General features: G+C 42.7%; 1 protein-coding gene across 1 annotated transcript in view; it reads left to right on the top strand.

The window, feature by feature from the left end:
- The window catches only part of LOC137431605 (SWI/SNF-related matrix-associated actin-dependent regulator of chromatin subfamily D member 1), a 179,853-nt gene that overhangs the window by 145,075 nt on the left and 7,107 nt on the right, over nt 1–27,671 (top strand). The window contains exons 8-11 of the mRNA XM_068123124.2: nt 3,837–3,998; nt 4,389–4,486; nt 18,488–18,623; nt 21,395–21,517. Coding sequence (XP_067979225.2) covers nt 3,837–3,998; nt 4,389–4,486; nt 18,488–18,623; nt 21,395–21,517 — 519 coding nt within the window. The remainder of the gene's footprint in view (nt 1–3,836; nt 3,999–4,388; nt 4,487–18,487; nt 18,624–21,394; nt 21,518–27,671) is intronic.

Genomic DNA, 27,671 nt, shown 5'->3' with positions numbered 1-27,671 from the left:
AAAGGGCAATTCTAAAGGGTTCCAAAGGGTAATTCTAGTGGATTCTAAAGGGTAATTCTAAAGGGTTTTAAGGGTTTTAAGGCTAATTCTAAAGAGTTATAAAGGGTAATTCTAAAGGGTTTTAAAATGTAGTTCTAATGGGTCCTAAAGGGTAATTCTGATGGATTATAAATGGTAATTCTAAGGGGTTCTAAAGGGTAATTCTAAGAGGTTCTAAGGGTAACTTTCTATTTTACTTTGTTATTGTGGTTTCACAAACATAAAAAATAAAAATACATCGTCCACAGAACATGATGTAATCCACTGGCAGCTCGATTTGTTTTTCAATGCAGAAGCTTTTATAATGTGAGTTAACTCTTAGTAACCGCAAATCTCAAAAGGTTTATCTCGTATGCAATGTTTCTGTTTTGCCATCTCTCCTGGAGACAACTTCATCACTGCCGGTGTCTGACCACACATTGAGCTGATTTTTTTTCCAGTTGAGCTGTACATCAACATCTACATAAATGACATGACATTGTCTGTCCCGTTGTCTATCATGATGAATGTAGCAACTATGTCTCATAACTATGAATGTAGGACTAGTCAGTAACCTCAGCTTATAATTTACATAGATTACACGTAGAACCAAAGCATTCAATGTGGAATGGGAAAGGAAGTTTTAAGAATGCACTTGTAAATTTATTATCAACGTTAAAATGAAACATATAATCAGGAAGGGGGCGGGACGCTTGGGAATTAGGAATGGGGCGGGACGCTTGGGAATTAGGAAGGGGGCGGGACGCTTGGGAATTATGAAGAGGATGGGATGCTTGGGAATTAGGAAGGGAGGGGGGGGGGGGTGGGATGCGAGGAAATTAGGAAGGGGGCGGGACGCTTGGGAATTAGGAAGGGGGTGGGATGCTAGGGAATTAGGAAGGGGGCGGGACGCTTAGGAATTAGGAAGGGGGGTGGGATGCTAGGGAATTAGGAAGGGGGTGGGACGCTTGGGAATTGTGAAGGGGATGGGATGCTTGGGAATTAGGAAGGGGGTGGGACGCTTGGGAATTATGAAGGGGATGGGATGCTTGGGAATTAGGAAGGGGGGGGGGTGGGATGCTAGGGAATTAGGAAGGGGGCGGGACGCTTGGGAATTATGAAGGGGATGGGATGCTTGGGAATTAGGAAGGGGGTGGGACGCTTGGGAATTATGAAGGGGATGGGATGCTTGGGAATTAGGAAGGGGGGGCGGGATGCTTGGGAATTAGGAAGGGGGGTGGGATGCTAGGGAATTAGGAAGGGGGCGGGACACTTGGGAATTAGGAAGGGGGGGTGGGATGCTAGGGAATTAGGAAGGGGGCGGGACGCTTGGGAATTATGAAGGGGATGGGATGCTTGGGAATTAGGAAGGGGGTGGGACGCTTGGGAATTATGAAGGGGATGGGATGCTTGGGAATTAGGAAGGGGGGGGCGGGATGCTTGGGAATTAGGAAGGGGGGGGGTGGGATGCTAGGGAATTAGGAAGGGGGTGGGACACTTGGGAATTAGGAAGGGGGGGTGGGATGCTAGGAATTTCGGAAGGGGGCGGGACGCTTGGGAATTAGGAAGAGGGCGGGACGCTTGGGAAAGGAGCGGGACGATTCAATTTTTATTATGATGAAATTTACAATTATTGACGAAGTTTAAATAATCCAAGTCAAATGAAATTTAAATCATCACAAAATCATTTTATCGGGTCCGGACGTCCAGACCAACAAGTCTCCCCGATTTGACACGGATGGTGATGTCAGGTTTGAATAAAGTTGTGCTGCCGTTGGTAAGACTGGTTGCTGCCACTTCGACATGGTGTGCTCTGCGTTGTCTCGAGAGTGGACTATGCTCGCATACTAGGCCAGGCTCGTATACTGTAATACGCTGCAGTAATACCTGCATGGGATTATGGCGCAGTTTGAGTGAGTAAGCCTTGGCCTTGTGTCATGGCGGTTTCAACTTGCTCAATCATGTTGCTGCTGCCGCGCCGCCGGTGTCGAAAATTGTACACGTTTTTACTTTTAAATGAGAATATTTCTCATAACTACAAGAACTAAAACGGAACCTTGGTAGAGCGTATACCTCCGCCAGGCGAAAGCAGTTTACGTTTTGTATCCCACTGATAGGTCGGATCTGCATCTGGACCTGAACCAACATCTAATCGGCTTATTCTTGTCACCAACCCAACTTATGCACCAAGCTTCGTCCAAATCCGTCCACAACTTTTTGAGATATCGTCCTCTATATCATTTTGCCCCTATAATTCTCAATGGTGAAGATTCACTTTAAAATTATCGTATCCGGCCGGATATGGATCTTCCTCAAGATCTCATCATGCTCGCCACACACCCAAACCCACCACCAAATTTCCTGTGTTCTATGAAGCAAATTAAAGATGATATCCCTGCTTGTCGTAAAAGGCGACAAAAAGGGTTGGCGGCAGGAAGGGCATCCGGCCGTAAAACATTGCTTCAAAAAGGGTACCGAAAAACAACAACAACCACGGTCCCCGAAAAAGGCCAACCCCTGCTTGCGGGGAAAAAATGGCCTCTAAAGGTGGTTTTTTAATTTATTTATACCAAGTGAATTTTTTGTCGCACTTCTGCAGGCAAGTGTAAGCAACTAATACTTGGTGTAAGTTGTATTTTTGTACGCATGGTGTTAGAATTTATGGCTTATCATGAAATCGTTGACAGCACAAGCACCCCCTTAAAATATTGTGTATTATGTTTTTAAAAATATTGTGTATTATGTTTTTTAAAATATTCTGAGAAATTGAATTGACATGTTTGTCTGGGGGTTTCCTATTGAGATTTGCATATATTTGTCCAACATGTCACAACGTGCAATGCATGTGAATCGATTTCATTTCAGTCCTTGCTGATTTTTTTAATTATTACTGATATTTTGACTGATGACATTTTTAATTATTTTAAAATTAAATATTATTATTTAATTTTAATTTTTTTAAATTATTTTAATTTAATTATTACATTGCATTTGAATCCGTTTGTATGTCTGTTTGTCTGTTTGTTTGTCCGCACAGAATAAATATGATTTTCTCTGCAACCGTTGATCCGATTCACAGGAAATTTTCACCAGAGGTACAACTCCACCTGCAGAATTTTTAAATGATAATTATGACGTCATAGGTCACGTGGTTCGGCCGCCATCTTGGAAAAATCGAAAATCTTTGCACCTCTATATCTTGGAAAGCGCTGAATAGAAAAAAAATTGAGACGTAGCTCATTGTAAAGAACTCTCCATGGGGAATAAATATGTTAATGATGATGTCATAGGTGCCTCCATTATGACCTCATAATTCGACAAGTACAAAACTTCATCCGATCAAGATGAAATTTCTTGAGCATAATCTAGGAAAAAATTAGTTTAGAAAAAAATAATGATGACGTCATCGGTCACGTGGTTCGACCGCCATATTTGTTTTAACACAAAAGCCTTAAAAAAAACTGAAAATACATCCTGGTGAGGGTTTGCAATCTCTGATTGCTCTGTTTCTTGTTTATAATTTTTTTTTTAATTATGGCAGCTACACGTGCCTTGTGCTTCAGTGGTTTATATTAAAAAGAAAAGGAAAACAATCTCAGAAAGGAAGTTGTTCAGCAATCACATTCATTTAGACATTGACCTAAATTTTAAGGTCAACACCTAATTTGGACAAAATTGTCTTGGCCAAAAAAACAATTCATTTGAACTTCCTTAGACTTCATGTTCTTCAGATAAGACTCATCACTGAGAGATTTTTACCAAAGCAGGGAAATGAATATGTTGAATACAACAGGTGTTGCTTGTCACCTCTCCAATAGCCACCGCAGTTCAAGCTGAACTCGCATCTGGCACGGTTGCTGGATATTCACACGCAGACACGTCCAGCAATAATCCAGGCACTATGGCAATACATAAAGAGCCACCGGCTGCAGGATCCACATGAACGAGAGTACATCAACTGTGACCAGTACTTTCAACAGGTAAGATAGACCCCAGAGGTTTGTTATATGTAAGTTTGATCCCTCCAGCATGTATTGCATAGACTATACCTCCAGGTCTGGGAGACATGTTTTATAACTGATCTGACCTAATATTTTGATGAAATGAAGCTTGTCACGTGCTGTTAATAGCAATGGAATGGCTGAGATGTCATTCCTTGAGGACCTCTACCTTTTGTGTAAAAAGGACATTTATTGAGGTTCCTCAGTCAATTAATCTTCATTACCACTTCAATAAAAAGTTACTGCTTCCCATATCAGCCAAACCCTCTATCAATTGCGTTCCCTGCCAAACAAAGGTAGCAATTGAGGACTTGTGCAAGAGCCCAGCAGCATTAAAGAACACGTGTGCTGTTGTCCATACATGTGCAGATTTTTGATTGCCCGAGGATGAAATTCTCCGAGATTCCACAAAGGCTTCACGGCCTGCTCATGCCTCCTGATCCTATTGTGATCAATCACACCATCGGGTATGTCTGATCATAATGCACAACACGTAAAGCATCGGCTATTTTGCGATATAGGATTGTTTTGCTATGAAAACACCTTTTTTATGGAAAGTTGAAAGTGAAGTGTCTTTTGCTCCTTTAAAACTAAATTTTATGTTGACAAAATCCTTGAGAAGGAAAATTTACTTTAAAAAATCAAAAATAAAATAAAAATTAATTGCTTGTTAAAATTTTGCAGATTTTTTAAAAATTTTTTATAGATTTAAAGTTTTTGAACATTTATGATTTCTGTTCTAAACTTATTTTAAAGGTCGTTTAATTTTATAGGCACAATATTAACCGAAGCAGACATTGCAGGGTGCACGACAATGAATATGAGGTCTCAATCCTTCCTGCTGAAATGCAAACCAAGCAGTAGAACATTCACTATTGGAACAAGAACCTTTAATTTGCAAAGATGATCCATTATTTTCCTCTCACAAGTAATAGATAGGGCACAAACCTTTCCTAGCAGAGTTGAAATTTCTCACTAAGGATTTATTTAAATTTGACAAACCCAAACCAAACTAGAACGAGAAAGCATCTGAAAATGCAAAGGACATCTGCGTCCGTTTGTATTCAGACGTCTTTTTCTTCTTCCGTCTGCTCAATAGAACGAAAACAGTTTTGAAAAAATACAAAATGAAACCTGATGATTTTATGCAGTCTCGACCATTGAGATTTAGATCTAAAAAATAATTAGCTTCTAGCTTTTGATTGGTGAACCAATTCTGTGACCCAATGTGCAAATCCTTGAAATGGCAGGTCAATCCAATGATTTAATTGATGATTATATGCAACCTTGACCTTTTGATCTTAAAATAAAAAACAATCACCTTGTAGCTTTTGATTGGTAATCCAATTTAGTAACCCAATATGCAAATTTTTAAAATTTCAGGTCAATCGGATGAAAATTGATGATTTTATGTGACACTGACCTTTGACCTTTTGACCAAATAATTAATTTGCCTTCTCCATGTACTCATAATAATGTTTTGTTGAAAATTTGATAATAAAACTTTCATGGTAAATTGAAATTTTAAGTCAATTAGATGAATATTGTTGATTTTATGTGATGCTGACCTTTGACCTTTCAACAAAATTATGAATTTGCCTTTGCCGTATTATCATCATAAAGCTTTGATGAAAATATCATGACAATAGCTCAAATGGTAAAAACGTTACGGCCCTGACAGACACACACATAGACACACAGACAAACGGACACACAGACACACAGACAGACACACAGATAGACAGATACACACACACACATACACACAGAAGTGATTAAAGACACCATCTCCTGTGCAGGAGACAGGATAACAATCTCTATCTTGCTCTGGTATTCAGCTCAAAGACTGGTTCAGTGCTGCCAGAGCTGTCCCACGGAAAGGATTGTTGCCTTTGCTTTTCCAGAGATAGTCAAAGCCGGAATTTGGAACTTGGACACAGTGCTGGCTGTAGCTTGCCAACTCTTTGCCAAAGACACTATGGAATCTTTACCATCTCCAAATGAATGCTCGTGGAGGGAAAACCCAGCTTACCATCCATCTAAGGGATGGTGCACTCTGATTCAGTGCTCTTGTGGGAGTCTGTCCACCTGTATTAAAAATGACAGACAACACGTCTTGATTATTTATTACGTATGTACGGAGAGAAAAGTTTGTCCTCAGGCAAGCAGATCTCTGAATCCCACTCAAACTGCATCAAATATATATACAAATTGTTTTACTACAAAAGGAAGGCAGAAGTCATGCTGGAGCATGAGACAAGAACAAAAGCTGATGTAACGGACCCTTGGCTTCACATTTGCACAAGGTGAAACCGCAGATAAAACCACAGAAGCAATTCTGCCCACCAACTGTGAAATGGCTCTCAGTCAACTCTATACAAACAAGCATATCTCCCATGGCCTAATTCACCTAGGTCACATGATGCTTTTACCCAGTAAGCTTTCAGCCACAGCTGTCTCTGATTTGTCCAGAGATGACAAGTATCCATTTTTACTCTGACACTGTCTGTGAAGCAACAATCCTATTTTATAATTTGGTTAGGAAGAAAAACCCAGACCAAGGCAGCTCAAACACAAGTGTTTTACCTCTGCAACATTATGATGATGACCATTCCTTTTTGCATCGTGATGATGCATAGGCCTGCCGAAGCAGTTTCCTTGGCTATTGGACACAATCCTGGGTCGCCACTCCGACACAGGATACCCGAATGGCTCATTCATCCCAGCAAGCTGGTACTCAATTTGCCGACCTCGGAAGGATGACAGGAAGAGCCAACCCCCCTGGCGTTAATTTAACGGTCTACTGGGATTTAAACAAACTCAGGATCCTATGATCCCAAGCTCGCACCCTAACCGTTAAGCCAACACCAGGCTCCCTCTGCAACATACTGTGAAACAATCAAACAATATAATTTGTTTCGTGGGAGCAAAATCATTCTTATTTTATTACAATTGCACTTTGAGAAGTTTAAATTCAGTTTTTTTTTTCTTTTTTTTTTCTTGTTTTTTTTTTGTATACAAGATCGAGGCTCGTGAAAGAGCGAACATTAATCACACAGAAAGACAAACAGACACATAAAACAAATAACATCGGGAGCGGTAGACAAGATGGGGAGAGAGGGGGAAGGACACAAACACAACATTTGAGAGCAGGGACCGAGAGACATGGAGACATCGAGAGAACTGTGGGAGGGAGAGGGCTTTGGGGGGGGAGGCATGGGAAGGGGGAGAGGGGTGGGAGAATTATAAAACATATGGACACTGCTAGGACTTCCAGGAAAGAAGTTGGAATTTCAAACAAGGTGGATCTGGGGTGAATTAGTGGGGGTAGAAAAGTTCAAGGTTTTGGATGGGGGAAGATAAGAGATGGTGATGAACAGCTGTTTTAAAGACCTGGAGGGAGGAGTGTGATTGAAGTGAGTGTGGGAGTTTGTTCCAGAGGTGGGAGAAAAGAGGAATGAAAGAGTGAAGGTGAGCAGAGAGCCGAGATTTCGGCAGTTTAACCATCAGAGGGTGGCTGGCAGATCTTGTGCGACCTGTAGGAATATTTGGGGGACAGAGCACAGAGAGAGCTGGGGGAGCAAGGCCGGAGAGGAGTCGGTAGAAGACAGAAAGACCACCTACCTGCCTGCGGTGAGTGAGTGAAAGGCCCTCAGAGATAGCTTCATCGCGGGAGATTCCAATGATTCTGAAAGCTTTGGATTCAACAGCGTGAAGCCGAGCCATGTGTGAGGCAGGAGCACCAGCCCATAGGGGAGAACAGTATTCCATTGAGCTGCGGATGAAAGCCTTGTATGTGGTGAGGAGCTCAGGTGTGCCTAGGAAGGACTTCGCACGACGGAGTATGCCCAGTCGGCGACTGGCTTTGGAGGCCAGCTTGGAAATGTGGTTTTCCCAAGAAAGATCATGGCAGATAGTGAGACCCAATAGCTTGAGCGACAACTTATTGGAGAGGATTGTTGAGAAAGTAGATGGGAGGGTTGTCCAGTCGATCTTTTCGGAGAGACATAGTAAGAGTGTGAGATTTGTCAGGATTGAAAGACATGTTCCACTTGTTTGACCAGTCTGTGATTTTGTCCAGGTCTTCAGAGAGTGAGGAGGCTGCAGACTGCCGATCTGAGGGAAAAGGAATGGAGCGGCAGAGAGTGGAGTCATCAGCAAAGAGATAGAGAGGATTTTCCAGAGAGTCGGAGAGATCATTGATAAAGACCAGAAAAAGCACAGGGCCCAGCACACTGCCTTGGGGAACTCCAGCCTGAACAGGAAGGGGAGATGAGAGAAATCCATTCAGGGCCACACGTTGACTACGACCAGAGAGGAAGTCTGCAAGCCATGCATGGAGATTTCCATGGATACCATAGCAGGAGAGTTTGGTGAGCAGAGCTGGGTGCCAGACCGTATCGAAGGCACGTGATATGTCAAGGGAGACAGCTCTGATTTCCTGTTTGGCATTGAGGACCTCCATCCATTGTTGAGACAGCAGAAGCAGCATGTCCAGAGTAGAGTGACCTGATCTGAAACCAAATTGATGATCAGAGATCAAGCCATTGGAGAAGAGGAAAGATTTCATATCCGAAGCAATGATGGATTCCATGACTTTGCTGATAATTGGGAGCAGGCTGATTGGTCTGTAGTTGCAAGGATCTGTTTTTGCACCTTTTTTGTGTAAAGCGGTAATGTTTGCTGATTTCCAGGATGCTGGCAGATGACCTTGAGCAAAAGATAGGGTGAAAAGAACAGAGAGAGGGTGAGATAGAGCGGCAGAGCAGGATTTTAGGACCCGTGGGCTGATGCCATCTGGTCCAGTTGCAGAATCAGAGTCGAGGTTTGACAAAAACTCCTCCACCTTGTCAGGAGAGAAGGACACAGAGTCCAGGAGCAGTTGGGTTCGACTGGGAAAGGTGGGAACAGAGAGAGATGGGTTTGGGACTAAGGATTTTGAGGCAAACACAGAGTTGAGGCATTCGGCTTTGTCACGTGCGATGTCAACTGTGTGGCCATTTGAGGTAAGGGAGGGGATGGAGGGGGAACAAACACCAGAAACGGATTTGACCAGACGCCACCAGGATTTGGAGCAAGGAGACAGGTTTGAGAGTTCATTCTTGAGTGAGGAGAGATAGTGCTTCCTGGCACTCCAGAGGGTAGACACACACTTGTTCCGAGCTTGGTGGAAGGAACTGAGATTGCCTTCAGTTGGATTAGCCTTCCAAGAGGCAAAGGCAAGTTTCAGGGCAACTGTCTCACCACAAGATTCAGTGTACCATGGACGGGAGGAAGGGTAAGACAACTGAAGGCGAGATGGGATAAATCTGTGCATGAGAGAGATCAGTTTGCTTTGGAAGAATTCCCAGGAAGAATTGATGTCAGAGGCAGTGGAGATGGGAGACCAATCCAGATGATTGATGGCTGCTTTAAGACCGTCCCAGTCGGCCTAAGTGAAATGCCAGACTCGTCGACGCTGAGGAGGCTCTCTGAGAATGGCCAGAGAGATGTCCACTTTGACAAGCACATGATCAGAAGAACCGATTGGAGCAGAAGAAGAGCAGCAGACATTAGCAGGGAAGTTTGTCATAACCAAGTCTAGAAGAGAAGATACTCCATTGGCTGAGATCCGGGTCAGGAAATTGACAGATTGTGTCAATCCCAGTGAGTCACAGAAGTCCTTTGCTGAGGTGCCATGACTGGTGAGAGAGGAACCCACACCCAACCAGGTGGCATGATGATAGTTGAAGTCACCACATATGAGGAAGAGAGAGTTGGGATGAGTGGATAGAAGTTGGTCCATGTTGTCAGACAGTGAAATGTAGATGGAGTCATCACTGTTTGGGGGACGGTACAGAATACATATGAACAAAAGGTGGGAGCGGAGAGGAAGCCTTAGCCAGAGGTACTCCTGGGGGTGAGGAGGAGAGAGGGCAGTGCAAGGAGAGTGAGGAAGAGAGTTTTTGATAAAGATAGCCACCCCACCACCAGGCCGAGGCTCAGGTCTATCATACCGGAGGAGGGAGTAACCAGGAAGAGATATTAAGGAATCAGAGACATCTTGAAGGAGGAAAGTCTCTGTTAAGCAGATCAAGTCTGGATCGTCAGAAGCAACCTGTATGGAGAGATCAGTCAGGTTTGAGCGAAGGCCCCGGATGTTTGAGGTCCATACCGTTAATGAAGAGAGAGGGGGAGCATCGGGTACAGGACAGGGGAGGGGAGGAGTAGGGTAAGATGAAGGATGAGAGGGGGAGGTAGGGAGAGCAGTTGATAGTGTCAGAGATTGCAGAAGAGTTCCAAGAAAGGGAAGGATGAGGAGGATGAAAGGTTTGATGGTGAAGGGATGAGGCACAGTGAGGGGTTGTATGAGGGGGGGCAGAGGAAAGTAGAAGGTTGGGGGGGGGGTGGAGGTATGAGATAGAAGGGAGACGAAGTGGGGAGGAGGCAGCTTTGAGGAGGAGGGGGCAGGAGGGAGAATTGGAGAGGAATGGTATGGGGGGAGATTTGAATGGGAGGGGTTGGGGGGGAGTTTTGAAGGGGAGGAGTGAGGGGGGAGTTTAGGAGTGTAGGGGTGAGGGGGGGGATTTTGAGGGGAGGGGCAAGGGGGGAGTTTAAGAGGGGAAGGGCAAGGGGGGAGTTCAGGAGTGGAGGGGCAAGGGGGGGATTTGGAGGGGAGGGGCAAGGGGGCAGTTTAGGAGGGGAAGGGCAAGGGGGGAGTTTAAGAGTGAAGGGGCAAGGGGGGAGTTTAGGAGTGTAGGTGCGTAATGCTGACGATGCTGACGCCGCTCCCCCCCCCCCCACCCCCCAGAATTTCCATGTTTTAAACGTTTCCCAGTGTGTACCCTGGATAAAAATAGGTACGCCGTATCCCTGCGTGTCGTAAGAGGCGACTAAGAGGGTTGGCATCAGGAAGGGCATCCGGCCATAAAAACATTGCCTCAAAAAGAGAACCATGACAATTACAACTACATGTGGGCAGGGTACAGCCCGAAGTGGAGAGCGGTTTCTGAGGTTTGGGACATGGAATGTAGGGACAATGACAGGGAGATCAGGAGAAGTGGTGGAAGTATTGGTCAGAAGAAGAGTGGACATATGTTGTGTGCAAGAGACGAAATGGAAGGGAAGTGGTGTGAGAATGGTGAAGGGTCAGCAGGGACAGAAATACAAGTTTGTGTGGCAAGGGTGCCTGGAGGGCATGAATGGTGTTGGTGTCCTGTTTTCTGAGGAGTTTGTAGACAGTGTGGTGAGTGTGACTAGAGTGAGTGATAGGTTGATGATGGTGAAAATGATGATTGGAAAGCTCTTGGTGAACGTCATCTCGGGATATGCTCCGCAGGTTGGTCGAAGCGATGAAGAGAAGGACAAGTTCTGGTGTGCGATAGAGAAGCTGATGGAAAACGTGAAAGATGAGGAAGTTGTTGTGGTAGGAGGAGACCTAAATGGACATGTGGGAAGGAGTATGGATGGTTTTGACGGAGTTCATGGGGGTTATGGATATGGTGTGAGAAATGGAGAAGGTGAAAGGATTTTGGAGTTTGCTGATGGAGCTGATTTGTTGATTTGTAATACTCAGTTCCAGAAAGAGGATAATAAGCTTGTTACATACACGTCAGGTGGGTCGACGACAACCGTTGACTACCTGATGGTGCGTAGGCGAGATAGGGGGCACCTCCGAGACACAAAGGTGATCCTGGGGGAGGAGGCTGTTTCACAGCACCACTTGGTTGTCTGCGACGTAAGGGTGAAAGGTGCGAGGAGAGCTCGGCGGGTGAAGTACCAACCGAGAATGAAGGTGTGGAGGTTGAAAGAGGTGACAGTGAGGGAGGCATTAAAAGAGAGGCTGAGTAGGGTAGAGGATGATGTGGTTGAGCTTGAAAGTGGTTGGATGTCAATGAAAGCTAGTCTGTTGGGAGCCGTTGGTGAGGTATGTGGATGGACAAAAGGACCACCGAGGCACTCGGAAACATGGTGGTGGGATGATGAAGTTGGAAAGAGGATTGACGAGAAGAGGAAGAAGTTCAAGGAGTGGCAGAAGGCGAAGGGTACGGGAGCAGAAACAGCAGAGCATGAAAGTTATAAGGCAGCCAGGAAGGCTGCAAAGAAAGAGGTAGCAAAGGCGCAGGAGGCATGTAGGAAAATGTTCGGAGAACGCTTGGATTCGGAAGAGGGTCAGAAAGCAGTATTCAGGATTGCAAAGCAGATAGCGAAAGAGAGGTGTGATGTGATGGGGGTGAGTTGCTTGAAGGATGAAGTGGGACAAATCGTTGTCGACCCAGATGGAATTAAAGGAAGATGGAAAAGATATATGGAAATGCTGTTGAATACAGAGAATGAATGGGATGGCAACATAGAGAGTAACCCAGTTTTAGGACCGGCAGAGAAGATAACTGAGAAGGAAGTTGAGGAAGCGATAAAAGCAATGAAGGGTAGAAAAGCGGGAGGGCCGACAGGAGTTGTGGGAGATATGTTGAAGGCAGCAGGAAGTTGGGGTGTGAAGAGAATGACAGAGATCTGTAATCTGGTGGTGAAAGAAGGCCGCATTCCAGTGGTTTGGGAACTGAGTACCCTCGTCCCTCTATACAAGGGGAAAGGTGACCCTCTGGAGTGTGGCTCGTACCGAGCGATAAAGTTATTGGAGCATGGAATGAAGGTATTGCAAAGGGTGTTGGAGAGGAGGATAAGGAAGAAAGTGAAGATCGACGAAATGCAGTTTGGATTTTTGCCAGGAAGAGGAACGACAGACGCGCTTTTCATTGTGAGGCAGTTTCAGGAGAAGTACATGGAGAAGAGGAAGAAGTTGTTTCTTAGGTTTGTTGATCTGGAGAAAGCATTCGATCGGGTTCCACGCAAAGTATTGACATGGGCATTGAGGAAGTTAGGAGTGGAGGAATGGTTGATCAGAGTAGTGATGGCAGTGTACAAAAGAGCGCGCACAGCTGTAAGGACGAAGGACGGGAACAGTGGTGAGTTTGAGGTGAAGGTGGGAGTGCATCAGGGGTCGGTACTAAGTCCACTACTATTTGTAGCTGTGTGGAGGTGCTGGCTCAGAACGTAATGGAGGGTTTACCGTGGGAGTTGTTGTATGCAGATGATCTGGTGTTGATTGCAGAAAGTATGGATGGACTGAAGGAAAAGATGAACACGTGGAAGGAATGTATGGAGACAAAAGGTCTGAAGGTGAATATCGGAAAGACGAAGGTGATGGCAAGTGGTAAAGCATGTGGTGAGGTGGAAAGAACTGGGAAGTGGCCCTGTGCTGTGTGTAGGAAGGGTGTCGGAGTGAACTCCATTCAGTGTACAATGTGCGCTGAGTGGGTTCATCAAAAATGTAGTGGTCTGAGAGGGTCATTAACCAGTGTGGCAGCTACATTCAAATGTAAGGTGTGCACAGAGGGAGCTGCAGATGGAGGAAATGTTGAGTTGGATCTTGGAGACGGCGTGAAGCTGGAAGGTGTGAAAACATTTTGCTACCTCGGAGACATGCTGAATGGAGAAGGTGGATCAGACTCGGCAACGGTTGCTCTAGTGAGATGTGCATGGAAGAAGTTTCGGGAATTGAGTGGCGTGCTGATGATGAGGGGAGTGTCGTTGAAGCTGAAGGGAAAGGTGTATGCTGCATGTGTGAGAAGTGTTATGATTTATGGGAGCGAGACATGGGTAATGAACGTAGAGCAGCAACGAAGGTTGGAAAGGGTGGAAATGCGAATGGTTCGACGGATGTGCGGAGTATCGTTGAGAGAGAGGAAGACAAATGATGAATTGCGAAAGATGATGGGAATAGAGCCTGTGATTGATGCTGTGAAGAGGAACAGGTTGAGATGGTTTGGTCATGTGTTGAGGAAGGATGAAAGTGACTGGTTGAGAAGAGTGATGGAAATGAATGTAGAAGGAAGTAGAAGACGGGGAAGACCGAGAAAGACTTGGCTAAAGATGGTGGAAGAAGAAATGCAGGCAAGGGGGTTAACAAGGAGAGATGCAGAAAATAGGGCAAAATGGAGAAGATTGTCATGGGGACCGCAAGGCTAACCCCCGCTCTAGCAGGGAAAATGGCCTTTAAAATGCATGTTGTTGATGCAAGGGGGGGGGGGGGGGGGGGATTTGGATGGGAGGGGCAAGAGGGGAGTTTAGAAAGTGGATGATTAATGAAAGACGAACATTGAAAACAAATTGGGTTTGTTGTGATTTTCAAGTTAGCAATCCGATTCAGAACGATGGAGGAGGGATGGAATGAATGTGAATTTAGACCATGTAGTGAGGGAGACGTATAAGATATTGAATTTCTTTTTTTTGAAGTGGAATGAGTTGGAGAGGAAATTGAGAAAAGCCTTTTAAATAGGAAGAAAAACAGCGTGTTGTAAAATACCACTGAGTAAAACACTGAAGGGGAAAGGTTAAACATATTTAAATAATATTTAAACAGAACCGTGAACAATCTTATATGCACAAAATACCAACGGGGGGAGAGCCGAGAGGGACCACCACGAGTCACGTGAACAGGGCAAACGGTGGATAGCAAGGAGATAATGGGGGCGGGGCGAACAGCACACCTGGACAGAAAATACAGGATGAGACAACAGTACACGTGGAGAAAGGAAAATAAATGTTTTTTTTTTGTTTGTTTTGTGGGGGGGGGGGGGGGGGGGGTGGGGATTTAGAACGTTAGACAGAGTATTATGTTCGGGGTAGAAGGGAAAAAACTAAGAGCCAAGCAAAACACGCTTAAGTTAACAAACACCGACGGGGGTACAACTACAAGGCCGCACACGAGGAGCAGAACACGATTAATTAATTACAAGTTTCAGGAAATTCAAACCAAAACTATAATCAAACAATAACGCATGGACGATAAAATAACGAGTTGAAATTTGACAATCTATCTGGGGAAATGGGGGAGAAACACGTGGTCGAAGAACGAACGAACGAATAAGAATGAATAAACGAATGAGAACAGAGAAGGAAATGTTTTTGTTTTTGTTTTTTTTTAGTTGAGATTTACATAAGGAAGTAAGCTATGGGGTGAAAAGACTGGGAAAACAGAGAACGAAAGTTATTGGATCACAAACGACGGACCGCTGAGAGAAAAACAAAGCCTCAAGGTTGTACAGTGTACACTGTACAAGGCCTCAAGACACGACACGAATTAACACGATTTTCAATACAGGTATGAAAGATTTGCACCGAAAATCTTCGTCGGAAGACAATATACAGTATATGTTGGAACCCATCTGTGGATCGGTCCCATCGGCCGATGGTCTGACCCATCTGTGGATGCACGAGAAATGACAATGCAGACCCATCGGCCGATGGGTCTGCGCCATCTGCGGATGTGTTGTTCACCTTGAAGGAATGTGTTGGCAGAATGGTGCTCTTCAATCAGGTACACAGTCATTGGAATTACATGTGGTAGGAATTTAACAGAGATGATTTTTAAATGTTTTATTATCTATTTCTACCCATCTATTTCTACATTTTGTCAATACATTTTGTAATTAACAGATACATGGCAGTTTTAGTAAAGCTTTACATAACATACTCAACATTCATACAAAACATTAGGTGTTCTTCTGATAATGGCGGAGGGGAATGGTGGCAGGGTAGAGAGTGGCAGGTGCTGATGAAGGTGATGGCAAATGTAGTTTTGGTGGCAAGGATCCTGACCTTCCAACAGGGTTGGCGCAACATGCATACACATTCCTTCAAGGTGAACAACACATCCGCAGATGGCGTAGACCCATCGGCCGATGGGTCTGCATTGTCATTTCTCGTGCATCCACAGATGGGTCAGACCCATCGGCCGATGGGACCGATCCACAGATGGGTTCCAACATATACACCATAAAATAAATACAGTTATAACGAAAATACAAATGGGAACAATTACTTAACTTCGATTTCGATGGAGAGCGTGGAGAGCTGAGAATAAACGAACCCTCGCCAGCAAGACCGGAAATGGAAGTGACAAGTCTTGTTGAAAACTCCTCCCCAGTTGAAAAGAAAATGTGGATGTTTAAATAAACTACAAAATGTGGACGCTTACATCAACGACAAAATGTGGATGCTTACATAATCTACAAAATGTGGAGGCTTACATAATCTACAAAATGTGGATGCTTACATAAACTACAAAATGTGGATGTTTACATCAACTACAAAGTGTGGATGCTTACATCAACTACAAAATGTGGATGTTTACATCAACTACAAAATGTGGATGCTTACATAAACTACAAAATGTGGATGTTTACATCAACTACAAAATGTGGATGCTTGCATAATATACAAAATGTGGACGCTTACATCAACTACAAAATGTGGACGCTTACATAATCAACAAAATGTGGATGCTTACATAAACTACAAAATTTGGATGTTTACATCAACTACAAAGTGTGGATGCTTACATCAACAACAAAATGTGGAGGCTTACATAATCTACAAAATGTGGAGGCTTACATCAACGACAAAATATGGATGCTTACATAAACTACAAAATGTGGATGTTTACATCAACTACAAAGTGTGGATGCTTACATCAACTACAAAATGTGGATGCTTACATAAACTACAAAATGTGGATGTTTACATCAACGAAAAAGTGTGGATGTTTACATCAACTACAAAGTGTGGATGTTCACATCAACTACAAAATGTGGATGTTCACATCAACTACAAAATGTGGATGTTTACATCAACTAGAAAGTGTGGATGTTTACATCAACTACAAAGTGTGGATGTTCACATCAACTACAAAATGTGGATGTTTACATCAACTACAAAGTGTGGATGCTTACATCAACTACAAAATGTGGAGGCTTACATAATCTACAAAATGTGGATGCTTACATAAACTACAAAGTGTGGATGCTTACATCAACTACAAAATGTGGAGGCTTACATAATCTACAAAATGTGGAGGCTTACATCAACGACAAAATATGGATGCTAACATAAACTACAAAATGTGGATGTTTACATCAACTAAAAAGTGTGGATGTTTACATCAACTACAAAGTGTGGATGTTCACATCAACTACAAAATGTGGATGTTCACATCAACTACAAAATGTGGATGTTTACATCAACTATAAAGTGTGGATGTTTACATCAACTAGAAAGTGTGGATGTTTACATCAACTAGAAAGTGTGGATGGTTACATCAACTATAAAGTGTGGATGTTTACATCAACTACAAAGTGTGGATGTTTACATCAACTACAAAGTGTGGATGTTTACATCAACTAGAAAGTGTGGATGTTTACATCAACTAGAAAGTGTGGATGTTTACACCAACTATAAAGTGTGGATGTTTACATCAACTACAAAATGTGGATGTTCACATCAACTACAAAATGTGGATGTTTACATCAACTATAAAGTGTGGATGTTTACACCAACTAGAAAGTGTGGATGTTTACATCAACTATAAAGTGTGGATGTTTACACCAACTATAAAGTGTGGATGTTTACATCAACTACAAAATGTGGATGTTCACATCAACTATAAAATGTGGATGTTTACATCAACTATAAAGTGTGGATGTTTACACCAACTATAAAGTATGGATGTTTACATCAACTACAAAGTGTGGATGTTCACATCAACTACAAAATGTGGATGTTCACATCAACTACAAAATGTGGATGTTTACATCAACTATAAAGTGTGGATGTTTTCATCAACTAGAAAGTGTGGATGTTTACATCAACTGGAAAGTGTGGATGTTTACATCAACTCCAAAGTGTGGATGCTTACATCAACTAGAAAGTTTGGATGTTTACATAAACGACAAAATTTGGATGTTCACATCAACTACAAAAATGTGGATGTTCACATCAACTACAAAGTGTGGATGTTTACATCAACTACAAAATGTGGATGTTTGCATCAACTACAAAGTGTGGATGTTTGCATCAACTACAAAGTGTGGATGTTTACATCAACTACAAAGTGTGGATGTTTACATCAACTACAAAGTGTGGATGTTTACATCAACTATAAAGTGTGGATGTTTACATCAACTACAAAGTGTGGATGTTTACATCAACTACAAAGTGTGGATGTTTACATCAACTATAAAGTGTGGATGTTTACATAAACGACAAAATTTGGATGTTTACATCAACTATAAAGTGTGGATGTTTACATCAACCACAAAGTGTGGATGTTTGCATCAACTTCAAAGTGTGGATGTTTACATCAACTACAAAGTGTGGATGTTTACATCAACTAGAAAGTGTGGATGTTTACATCAACTAGAAAGTGTGGATGTTTACATCAACTAGAAAGTGTGGATGTTTACATCAACTAGAAAGTGTGGATGTTTACATCAACTAGAAAGTGTGGATGTTTGCATCAACTAGAAAGTGTGGATGTTTGCATCAACGAGAATGTTTGGATGTTTACATCAACTAGAAAGTTTGGATGTTTACATAAACGTCAAAATTTGGATGTTTACATCAACTAGAAATTTTGGATGTTTGCACAGGGTCGATCCCAATGATCAGAAGAAAACAGCTTGTTACGACGTAGACGTAGAAGTTGATGATATGCTCAAAACGCAAATGAATTCATTTTTGCTCTCAACAGCAAGCCAGCAGGAAATTGCTTCACTTGATAACAAGGTAATATAGTTTGCATCTCTGTTCTGAAATATTATCTTCAAAGCACCTATTTCTTTGCAATATTTTGATATAAAAGTTTGCATATCTATGTGCTATTACACAATGTCTTGTGGATATACAGTGCCCTTCATAAGTATTGGGACAGTGGTCAAATTTGTTATTATTTCTATATAATAACAGATTATGCCCATATATAATAACTATATAATAATAACAAATAACAAAATTTGGATTATAGATCAAAAGATGAATGAGGCAAGAGTACAGAAGGTCAGCTTTTATTTCTGGGTATTTCTATGTATATATGTTTTTCCATTGTACAACAATAGCATGTTTATGTTTTTGACAACTATTTTTGTGCCCTTCTGACAAGTTTGACAATATCATGCAACAAAATCTCAAAGTATTTTATTACCTTCTCCGATAAAAAGTGGACATAATGTTGAAGCACCATTTTTTTGTATACATATAGTTGAGGCTCGTGGAAGAGCTAGTACTTGTACACTGAACGGAACAGGACGCATCAGGACAAAAGGAACAGCAGAGAGAGAGAGAGAGGGGGGGGGGGGGGACACCAACAGTAGAGAGACAGGGTAAACACACACAGCAGAGCTGAAGGCCAAGACAGAGGGAAACAGACAAACAATGGGCGTGGACAAAAAAGCAGACAAAAAAATGGGGGGCTGGAAAGGATGCGTGGGATGAACAAGATGGCTACAGAAAGGAACTCTCAGGAGAGAAATCTGTAAATTGGAAGGAGGAGAGATTGGGTGGAATGGAGGTGGGGAGGAGAGATTGGGGATGACCTGAGATGGTGGTGAAGAACAGTATTGAAGATCTTGGAGAAAGAATGAGATTGAAGAGAATGTCAAAGTTGGTTCCACAGGAAGGAAAATGTGGAATAAATGAGTGGAAGTGAGCAGTGATCCTGGATTTAGATAGTTTCACCAAAAGGGGGTTGATGGTGGACTATGTGAGCCCTGCAGAAACCTCGGAGGGGACAAAGCACGGAAAGAGCAGAGGGAGCAAGACCAGAAAGGAGGCAGTAGAAAACAAAGAGACCACCAACCTGTTTGCAATGTCAAAGTGATATGCTCATAGACTCAGCTTCATCACAGGAGATTCCAATAATCTTGAAGACCTTGGTTTCCACAGCATCTAGTTGAGCAAGATGTGGGGCAGCAGAAGCAGCCCAGAGGGGAGATCAGTACTCTATCAAGCTGTGGATGAAGGCATGTAGGTAGATCGGAGTTCAGGAGTGCCACGGAAGGACTTTGTACGACAGATGATGCCCAGTCGGTGGCTGACTTTGGAGGCAAAAATTTAAAATGTGGTTTCCCCAAGAAAGAACATGGCTGATAACGAGGGCCAGGAGTTTGAATGAATGAACTTCCTCAAGAGGATATCTAAGAAAGTAGATGGGGGGAGAGGGATTTGCCAGACAGTCCTTTCGGAGACTGAGAGTATGACATTTGTCAGGATTGAAAGACATATTCCAAGCGTTTGACCAGGTTGTGATTTTCTCAAGATCTGAAGAGAGGCAAGAGCTGCTACAGCCTTCCTGGCTGAAAGATTAGGGATGTCACGGCAGCGGGTAGAGTCATCAGCAAATAGATAAAGAGGATTTTCCAGAGTCAGAGAGATCATTTAAGAAGATCAGGACTAGGACTGGGCCCAGAACACTGCCTCTGGGCACTCCAGCATTGACAGAGAGAGGATATGAAAAGAGTCCATTGCGTTCCACAAGTTGGCTACAAGAGTGGAGGAATTCAGTAAGCCATGTGTGGAGTTGGCCTTGGATGGCATAGCCAGAGGGGTTGGAGAGTAAGGCAGGATGCCAGACTGTATCAAAAGCACGAGATATGTTCAGAGAGATGGCCCTGATCTCACGTTTGATATTGAGTGCCTCCATCCATTGTTGGGTGAGCCCAAGATGGAGTGACCTGGTCTGAATCCTAATTTGTGATCTGATATGAGGCTGTTGGAGAAAAGGAAAGATTTCACATCAACTGCAATGATGGATTCCATGACCTTGCTGATTAATTGGACGTAAGCTGATAGGTCTGCAGTTGAGGGGATTTGTTTTTGCACATTTTTTGTAATGCATTGATGTTGCCTGATTTCCATGCTGATAGAAGATGATCGAACCTAATTGATATGGTGAAAAGGGCAGAAAGAGAGGATGTGCAAGAGCAGCAGAGCAAGTTTTTATGTCATGTGAGCTGATGCCGTCCGTTCCTGTAGCAGAGTCAGAGCCGACAGTTGAAATAAACTGATCTACCTTCTGAAGTGCAAAAGATACAGGATTCAGGAGTAGTTGGGTATGACTAGGAAGGATGGACAATGAAAGTGAGGGGCTGGGGTTACAAGATTGTAGTACTTGGTAAGTCCCTTTGAGGACACAGGCTTGTGTTTTTTTCCTATTTGGTGAAAGGGTTGCCTTCTGAAAGGGTTGCCAACTCCCTCTGGTGTGCCAGTTCAGTGTCCCTACCATTTGCCACTACTGTATCCGTATATTGTGAGTTAAGCAAACTTTGGGAGTTTAATTAAGTGATTGTGCATTGCTATCGTGAATGTTCTTAGGGAAAAGGAATGATTTTATTGACTCATAAAATATGAAGTGGGTGAAATGGAGCATCTCATTGCTGATGTTTTTGCATTCCTCTCCCTCCCACATCCACCTCAACTCCTTCCCGAATGATTTTTTTTTTTTTAACACAAAAGTTGCTGTCAAATATATTGTGCTCTTGTCCTCTCCATTGACTATATAGATTCACGAGACGATTGAAACAATCAACCAGTTGAAGATTCAGCGTGAGTTTATGTTGGGCTTTGCTCATGACCCTCAAGGTTTCATCAATGACTGGTTGCAGTCTCAAAGCCGTGACTTGAAGGTTGGTACCAAGGGTTCAACATCTGCTATTTTGATACATAAATATATTTTTTATTCAGCCTCCCCCTATAAGGCAGGCTCATAGCTGTTGTAGGATTTATTTCTGTAATTAGTGCACTCAATTTTAATGGTACCCCAGAGTTTCTTAGACCCCATGAGTACTAAACCACCATTTATGTTGTTTTTATTAGTCTCGCCCCAAAGTGTGTGTGTGTGTGTGTGTGTGTGTGTGTGTGTGCGTGCGTGCGTGCGTATATACGAGTATGTGCACGTATATGCATGTGTTTGTGTTTATAGATGCATGCAAGTTGTTTTTGCCTGCAATCCCCACATGTGGGTGGGCCTCAGGAGATGGAATGGAGATCTACCGGGTTTCAAAAGTACCCACCTCTGTAACAAAATGTGTCTGTGCGGCCGCATCTATATATGGTATTTTTGCTTTCCAAATGGTTTTCTCTGCAACCGCTTGTCAGATCGATGTGAAACTTTAAATATAGGAGAACATTTTATTTTTCACTCTGTCATAGGCCATATGGTATGGTAGCCATTTGAAATATTAAAGGAAAACATGTGGACATCATTTTCTTTGAAACCACTCAACGAAAAAAGAAAATTAAACATGGCATATGTCGTCCCCATGGCATATATAGGGTTATAACAATGATGTCATTGGTGAAGTAGTATTCCAGCCATAATTGGTTGAATTGAAAACTTTATTTGAAAAATCTGAAACTTCATATATCTGATCTATGACCCGATGTGAGTGAAGCATTAAATTTATGATGTTCATAACCCATGCCAAGAAACTGTGTAACAGAGTTCGGCGCATGGGTGATACGGGTATACGGGCCATAATATCAGTGGGTCGTGATAGTGGCGTGTTCAGTTAACAGTGGTATTTCTTTTTCGGAATGAACGCGCGAGGCGAGACTGTGTGCTCTTTGAGTGCCGTTCTGGCTTTTGTACACCGCCCCTCCCTATTAAATTTCCAGGTGCTGTACGACGTCAACGCTGGGTACCTTCGGTGCCCAGTGATGACGTGCGCCGAAAGGGTGTACTCAGTTTTCATTGTTTGTTACTTGCGAAAATGGAAGATTTTTCAAGTATATTGGTTGGTCGTGTGCATTATTCTATCTGTCTATCTGTATGTCAATTGCCTACAGGTCACAATTTTCAACCGATCTTCACGAAACCTCACCAAATGGTAGATTCGGTCATAAGCAAGAAGCTTATTGTTTTGGGGTCAAAAGGTCAACATAGACCAAAGGTCAACAACTTTTTCAAATTTCTAAAATCCTCAATTTTCATCCAATTGACTTGAAATTTGAAGAAGATTTGCATCTCAGGTCACTGATTTCAACCACCAACTATTTTTGAGGTCAATGTTCACCAAAAGGTCAACATAGGTCAACATTTCAAAAATTGTTAATTTTCATCCAATTCACTTGAAATTTGAACAGGATTTTTATATCAGCTCACTGAATTCAACCACCAATTATTTTTGAGGTCAACTTAGGCCAAAAGGTCAACAACAGGTGGAGTTTATAAAATTGTCAATTTTCGACCGATTTCGATTTCGATTCAACTTGAAATTTGAGGATTTGCATGTTTGGTTATTGAATTTTTGGGATGTTTGGTTATTGAACCCATTATTTTTAAGGTCAAATTTGTTTCATGGATTTCGCAAGTATCACATTATGCTTCCTGCACTTCCAATTTCAGAGCAGTATCTCAGAGCCAGCTGAAACGTTTGGAATTGAATTTTACATCAACAATGTGAATGGAAAGTACGTGGGGTTAACGTAATTTTTTGACCTTGACCTAAATTTTAAAACATCATACCCCTCCAGGTTAAAGGGCAAGGTCAAATGGTGTCTGAAAAAATAACGCAGTTCTTTTTTTCATCACTAAATTTTGCCCTTGAACGTGTGAGGCGAGAAGTGTACCTGCACTGAAGTTGTGCACCTGATATTTGATTAGTGTCCTTGACCTATCCTTTTGGATTGTGACCTAATTAAAAAAACAAACCTTTTTCATAATAACTTGAATAATTTTCCTCTGATTTTCATGATGTCAAGTTTTATGGATAGATTGTAGATGGGGAATTTTTTTTACTTTACACTCTATCCCTAAATGTTGAAGGTAAAGGTCATATGGTGGTCAAAAAAAAAAATGAACGTCATTGATTATATTGCAGGCCAAAAGTACGCCGTGGGAATGAAATGACCATATCTTAGAAGCTTATTGTTCTTTCACAAGGGTCATTCAATGTTAACTTGCATTTTTTGTTCAACTGGATGTCCCACAACATAGCGGATCATTAATTGTCTATGTTTATATTTGTCCATATGATCATCGTTATAATAAGTTATTGTGACCAGCCCATCACTTTGATCAGTCTTCATCACTTTATTTCCCATACTTTGTGGTCTGTGAGTTCATTCACAAATGACTGCTTCCGCTGCAAATCAGACTTCTGTATTTTCTGCTTGGTCATTCTGGGTACATGCAGGTCTGAAGAACTCTTGCATATGAACTTTTTTTTTTGTATACAGAGTCGAGGCTCGTGTAAGAGCTATTAAATCAAACACGAAAGCATGCACGGACATTTAAAACATACAATAAAGGGAGCGGGAGACAAGAGGGGGGGGGGGGGGGGGGAGAGGAAAGCATACAAGCACAACAACCGTAGAGAACGGGGACGTCGGTTTATCTGTGGAAGAGAGAGGGCTGCTTTGAGGGGTACACGGTATAAAGCAAATGAACACCACTAGGAATTTCAGTAATGAGGTCGGAGATTGAAAAAGGTGGATTTGGGGTGGATTAATGGGTGTAGAAAAGATCAAGGTTTTGCATGGGGGAAGATAAGAGATGGTGGTGAACAGCCGTTTTAAAGACCTGGAGGGAGGAGTGGGATTGAAGAGAGTGAGGGAGTTTGTTCCAAGGGTGAGAGAAAAGAGGAATGAAAGAGTGAAGGTGAGCAGAGAGCCGAGATTTCGGCAGTTTAACCATAAGAGGGTTACAGGCAGATCTTGTGCGACCTGTAGGAATATTTGGGGGACAGAGCTCAGACAGACCTGGGGGAGCAAGGCCGGAGAGGAGTCGGTAGAAGACAGAAAGACCACCAACCTGCCCATGGTGAGTGAGTGAAAGGCCTTCAGAATCGGCTTCATCGCAGGAGATAATGATTCTGAATGCTTTGGTTTTAACCACGTGAAGCCGAGCTAGGTGTGAGGCAGGAACACCAACCCAGAGGGGAGAGCAGTGCTCTATTTGTGAGAGATTATGAAGCCAATTCCTCTACAACCATTACATGTTAAAACATGTGGATTTGCCACTGTGGTACATAGAGAGTATTTCCCTTTCCCACGGGATATGTGGTACTTGGAAGTGCTTTTGAGTGGTGTCAGTGGTTGAAAATGGAGGTGAATGAGGAACGAACAATGAAAATTTGTGTTTGCAACCTATTGTTGCGAGTTCTGCAAACACTTCCCATGTTAAACGGAGATGTTGCGGTAGAACTGTGCAAGTATTGGAAGTGTGGCAACATCCATCATTATTTTGCACCTGAAATTCAATAAAGTCAATGGCGTTCATAACCAAAGGGGGTTTCAATGGTCGTTCATGTACCCAATGCAATGCTACTTGCAATGCTACAAGAAAGCACGACGATTTGTTGAAGAGGATTGTGGCATGTGATGAGATACAAATGCAGAATTTCACTGTGGGATCCAAGTCCTCAAGGATGGAGTGGTGACATTCTGAGTATCCTCCACTGAAAATAAAAAAAATCGAGATTTATCGGACAGCTGGAAATTCAATGCAAGTGTTCTTGAACATCTGCTGCATAATTAATGTGGATCTTCTTGCATTATGATTAAACCATCAATGCACGTGTACTACAGTTACCTAATGGAGTGATGTTAAATGTTTCTATACAGTGCATAAATGTCAGCCAGGTTTTCTGTCAAACTTTGTCACATACAATACTGTACAAAGGTTTTGGGTTATTTCAATGATATTCATACTTTAGGGTACATTCATCAAATTATGAGTGATAAGTCATTTGTGTTTATTTATTGTAAATAAAAAACCTTTATAAATACACGTGAAACAAACTGCTTAAGTAAATAACAAGAACAGTGTCATTTTATATGAATGAATACTTGTAGGGCTGGCAGGATGTCCTAGCCGAGACCTAGAGGTACACACACTCACCTCTAAGCTGTGTAGCCTGGGTTTGAATCCCGACCCGGCTATAGACTGTCATCCTGGTGGATAAATAAATAAATAATCCTAAATAGTGTGCCCTGCTTTTCGCAGAATGGGTATCTTCACACAATGTTATGTTGAAAGTTGTATTCCTTGGCACCATTCTGAACCCACTCTTAGATTTTCAAGCAAGGGAACAAGTTGATGAAAACTAATTTGACATAATCATTAATTTGCGACTTTTATTGTGGTTTCTTGTAATTACCTGAGTTGTTGGCAAGAGCTGGGTCAGGCAGAAGAGAGGCAGTTGGAGATACAGTCATAAACCGCCTTTAGAGGCCATTTTCCCCGCAGAGCAGGGGTTGGCCTTTTTCGGATCCCGTGACCCCCTTTTTGAAGCAATGTTTTATGGCCGGATGCCCTTCCTGCCGCCATCCCTGTTAGGCGCCTCTTGCGACACACAGGGAATTACCAGTGAACTGGTACTCAATTTGACAACCTCAGAAGGATGACAGGCCGAGTCAACCCCCCTGGCGTTAATTCAGCGATAAACCGGGATTCGAACCCAGGATCCTAGGATCCCAAGCCGGCACCCTAACCGCTAAGCCAACACCAGGCTGGAGATACAGTCATGGACGAGCGATAAAGAAAAAGAATTCTACTCAGCAGTGGTTTCTTAACCTATTTACCATTAGTGGGCCACAATTGCAAATCTCAGTGTTATGTAGGCCACGCCCACAAAAGTTACTTCCTGTGTATCTATTTTCAAAATGTTTTGTATCCGTTATCTGACAGGAATTCAACACAAATCAATATTCCGTAATATCTCTCATTTCTACACGGTCAAATTTCTTCGAAGCACGTTTTAAATGAGCAAGCCAAGTCCAAGTACATCAACTGTTCTAAAATAAAATCTGGTTTTACACTTGCATTAGTGGGAGATCGCCATTTTAATTAAAAAAACAGGATGTCTATTGGGCCGCAGCAGTGTTCTGTTTGGGCCGCGGGTTGAGAACCACTGATCTGCTGGTTTAAATAAATAAATAAAAATCCTCATTAATAAAAACAACAACATTGTAATGATGAATATCTACTACATGCTTCTCTTCCTTGCCCCAAAGGCCAATTCCTGCAACGAGAGCCAATTTCTCGAAAGTAATTGCAATCAATACACTCCAGAGTGCATGTACATATTGTGACTGACATATTCGGAAGAATCCAAACATAATAATTAATAATCAAATACAAGTCAAATGTCATCAATGTAAACATATCAATTCCTCGCCGAGCTTAGATGTGACCGACTTTTCAAATTATTAATACAGTACTATATTTTTCAGGAAACTGCATCCTTTTAAATTTAAACAAGCGTTACGCCTAGGTCCCGTCGGTGAAGTAATGTGAGTTGATAAAGTGGAAGACGCAAGGCGGCCATCTTGGATTTTGACGTGGTGACCCAATTTTCAATAGCGTTCTTCCTTATGCCGAGGTACACCCACACACCGAATTAGAAGTTGGCACTTCGCTTATTTTTCAAGATATTCCACTCACAAGGTTCAGACATATATATGGTGGTGGCCATCTTGGATTTTGACGTGGTGACCCAATTTTCAATAGCGTTCTTCCTTGTGCCGAGATACACCCACACACCAGATTAGAAGTTGGTACTTCGCTTATTTTTCAAGATATTCCGCTCACAAGGTTCAGACATACATGGCGGCGGCCATCTTGGATTTTGACGTGGGTTGCACCCACGCACCAAATTAGAATTCGGTCCTTCACTTACGCATGCACGCACGCACGCACGCCCGCATACATGGACGGACGGACGGACGCACGCACGCCCGCACACACGGACGGACGGACGCACACACGGACGGAGGGGAAAACCATAGTCCCCCTTTCGCTCCGCGGTGCGACGGGGGGCAAAAACATCCTGTACA

This window comes from Myxine glutinosa, chromosome 7, assembly GCF_964187855.1.
Source record: "Myxine glutinosa chromosome 7, kmMyxGlut1.1, whole genome shotgun sequence".
Lineage (NCBI taxonomy): Eukaryota > Metazoa > Chordata > Myxini > Myxiniformes > Myxinidae > Myxine > Myxine glutinosa.
This window is presented reverse-complemented; position numbering and strand designations above follow the sequence as displayed.